Below are 1,929 nucleotides of genomic sequence, written 5' to 3' on the forward strand. Positions count from 1 at the left end.
CTGCCAGTGTGACGATGGCTTCTTCTTCGATGGCCAGGGCTGTGTGATTCTGCAGAGGTGTGGGTGTTTCGAGCAGGGGAGATACTACAAGGTACAGCCTCAAGGAGTCTGGGTCTGATCTAAATTTTTTTCTCACATATCTTAATCCCTACACTAGTCAGGAACAGGGTTTGCTATAGTGGATCAGAGCATTGGCCTATCCAGCCTGGCATCCCCGCTTTGTTAATACCCAATGCCCAAATCACCAAGAAAAGCAAGATTTGATTCCCTTTGTCCAGTGTGGGGAAACTGAGGCATAGAGGGGGGCAGTTTTGCTCAACACCACCCAGTGAATGTGTAGCAGATGGGAGGTTAAAACCTAGGCATTGTCCTGTCCCTCAGCCCAATTCTTAGCTCATTAGAAAGCCTCTCTCTTTAATGTTAAGAGAAATAATATTATGACACAATAGTTTTTCCACACACCTCACCACACAGCTCTGAGTTTAGCACAGCCAGAAATAACCATTTCCAGTTACATTGCGTTATTTCCTGCTTCCCAAACATCCCATCAGCCCAGTGAGACGGTCCTGATGAATGAGTGCCAGCAAAGCTGCACCTGCATTCCTGCCCGAGGGGTGACCTGCAAAGCCCACAGCTGCATCAGTGGAGAAACCTGCCAGATCAGAGATGGCATCATGGACTGCATCAGCCAAGGTAAAGGAGAGTCACTGATTGAAACATGCCCTGCGAGGTTCTTGCACAAGCAGTGAGTAAAGTCATTTTAATTATGTCTCCTCACCCTTCTCACTCTCTCTCCTCCTTTATTTAGCCTGGAACGCTGACCCGTAATATTAGAGAATTTCGACTTGAAAGATGGAAACACTTGTTGGGTCAGAGTCGCTGCTGCGTCCATCTTCTGATGTGCACAGCAGAGCCAAGTGGGCAGCTGTCAGGAAGGTGATCACACTCGTAGATCTTCTTCCTGGCTATAGCCTAGGGGCTGCTCTAAATTGGAGCCTACTGGCTGTGGGGGCCATTAGTCACTTGGGCACTGTCAGAGCCCAGCACATCCCAGCCACTCTCCTTTGCCTGCTCCATGCTGCCCACAACATGCCCATAGGTGGTGTACCACCTCTGCCGGGCATTGCAGGGAAGGAGACATAGGAGCCAGTTTTGCTGTGGTCACACACATGCAGAGATTTCCTCAGCATGGGACTCGTGGGAGGTTTGTGAATGATGCAAAGGAAGTGTGTATGGGTAGAGAGGAAGAGAGACAGAGGAGTGCATGGTGATAGATATAACAATATGTGTGGGGGGAGAGATGAAAAAATAGATGTTACTGATTAGTCTGCTGTTTCTTGTCTTTCTATTGTCTTTCCCCATTAGTTATTCCAAAGCCATCCTGCAGTGTGGTCCGCTGCAGGGAAGGAACAATTTGTAAGATGATAAATGAGCAGCCAAAGTGTGTGCCAGTCTCTCGGGGCACGTGCTGGGCTGAGGGATACTTTCATTACCACACCTTCGATGGATGGGCGTACGATTTCCATGGCAACTGCACCTACACCGTGGCCAAGACCTGCAGGGATGCCTCCGGCCTGCCCTCCTTCCATGTCATGGCCAAGAGCGAGAACAGTGGGAACACACAGGTCTTCTACAGTGGGTCGGTGACTGTCCAGGTGGATGGAGTCACTGTCACAGCAGCCAGGGCTGAAGCCGGCTTTGTGTGGGTGAGTGCTGGGCGCGCACATCCACTCTGCTCTTATGTCCACCCTGTAGGCTTTGCTAAATAGAGGGCAGGAAACTGCAGTCCCCACCACGGATGGGGCATGTTGTGGATAGGACAGAGCAGGCAAAGGAGAGTGGCTGGGAGGTGGTGGGCCCTGACAGTGCCCAGCTGGCTAACGGCCCCTATGGGACCACAGCCAGTCAGTTCCATTTAAAGCAGCCCCC

The 1,929-nt window shown here is 51.0% G+C and overlaps 1 protein-coding gene across 1 annotated transcript; it reads left to right on the top strand.

Annotated features, from left to right (window-relative positions):
• Positions 1-6: 6 nt before the first annotated feature.
• On the top strand, positions 7-1,706 carry LOC112122474 (IgGFc-binding protein-like; the record flags this gene model as incomplete). The annotated part of the gene is made up of 3 exons (XM_024221268.2): positions 7-91; positions 552-693; positions 1,366-1,706. Coding segments are annotated over exons 2-3 (465 nt in total), but the record flags the coding sequence as incomplete, so codon positions are not given.
• Between the last annotated feature and the right edge of the window lie 223 nt (positions 1,707-1,929).

The sequence above is a fragment of the Terrapene carolina genome, unplaced genomic scaffold, assembly GCF_002925995.2.
Source record: "Terrapene carolina triunguis isolate 2854851 unplaced genomic scaffold, T_m_triunguis-2.0 Scaffold14281, whole genome shotgun sequence".
NCBI lineage: Eukaryota > Metazoa > Chordata > Testudines > Emydidae > Terrapene > Terrapene triunguis.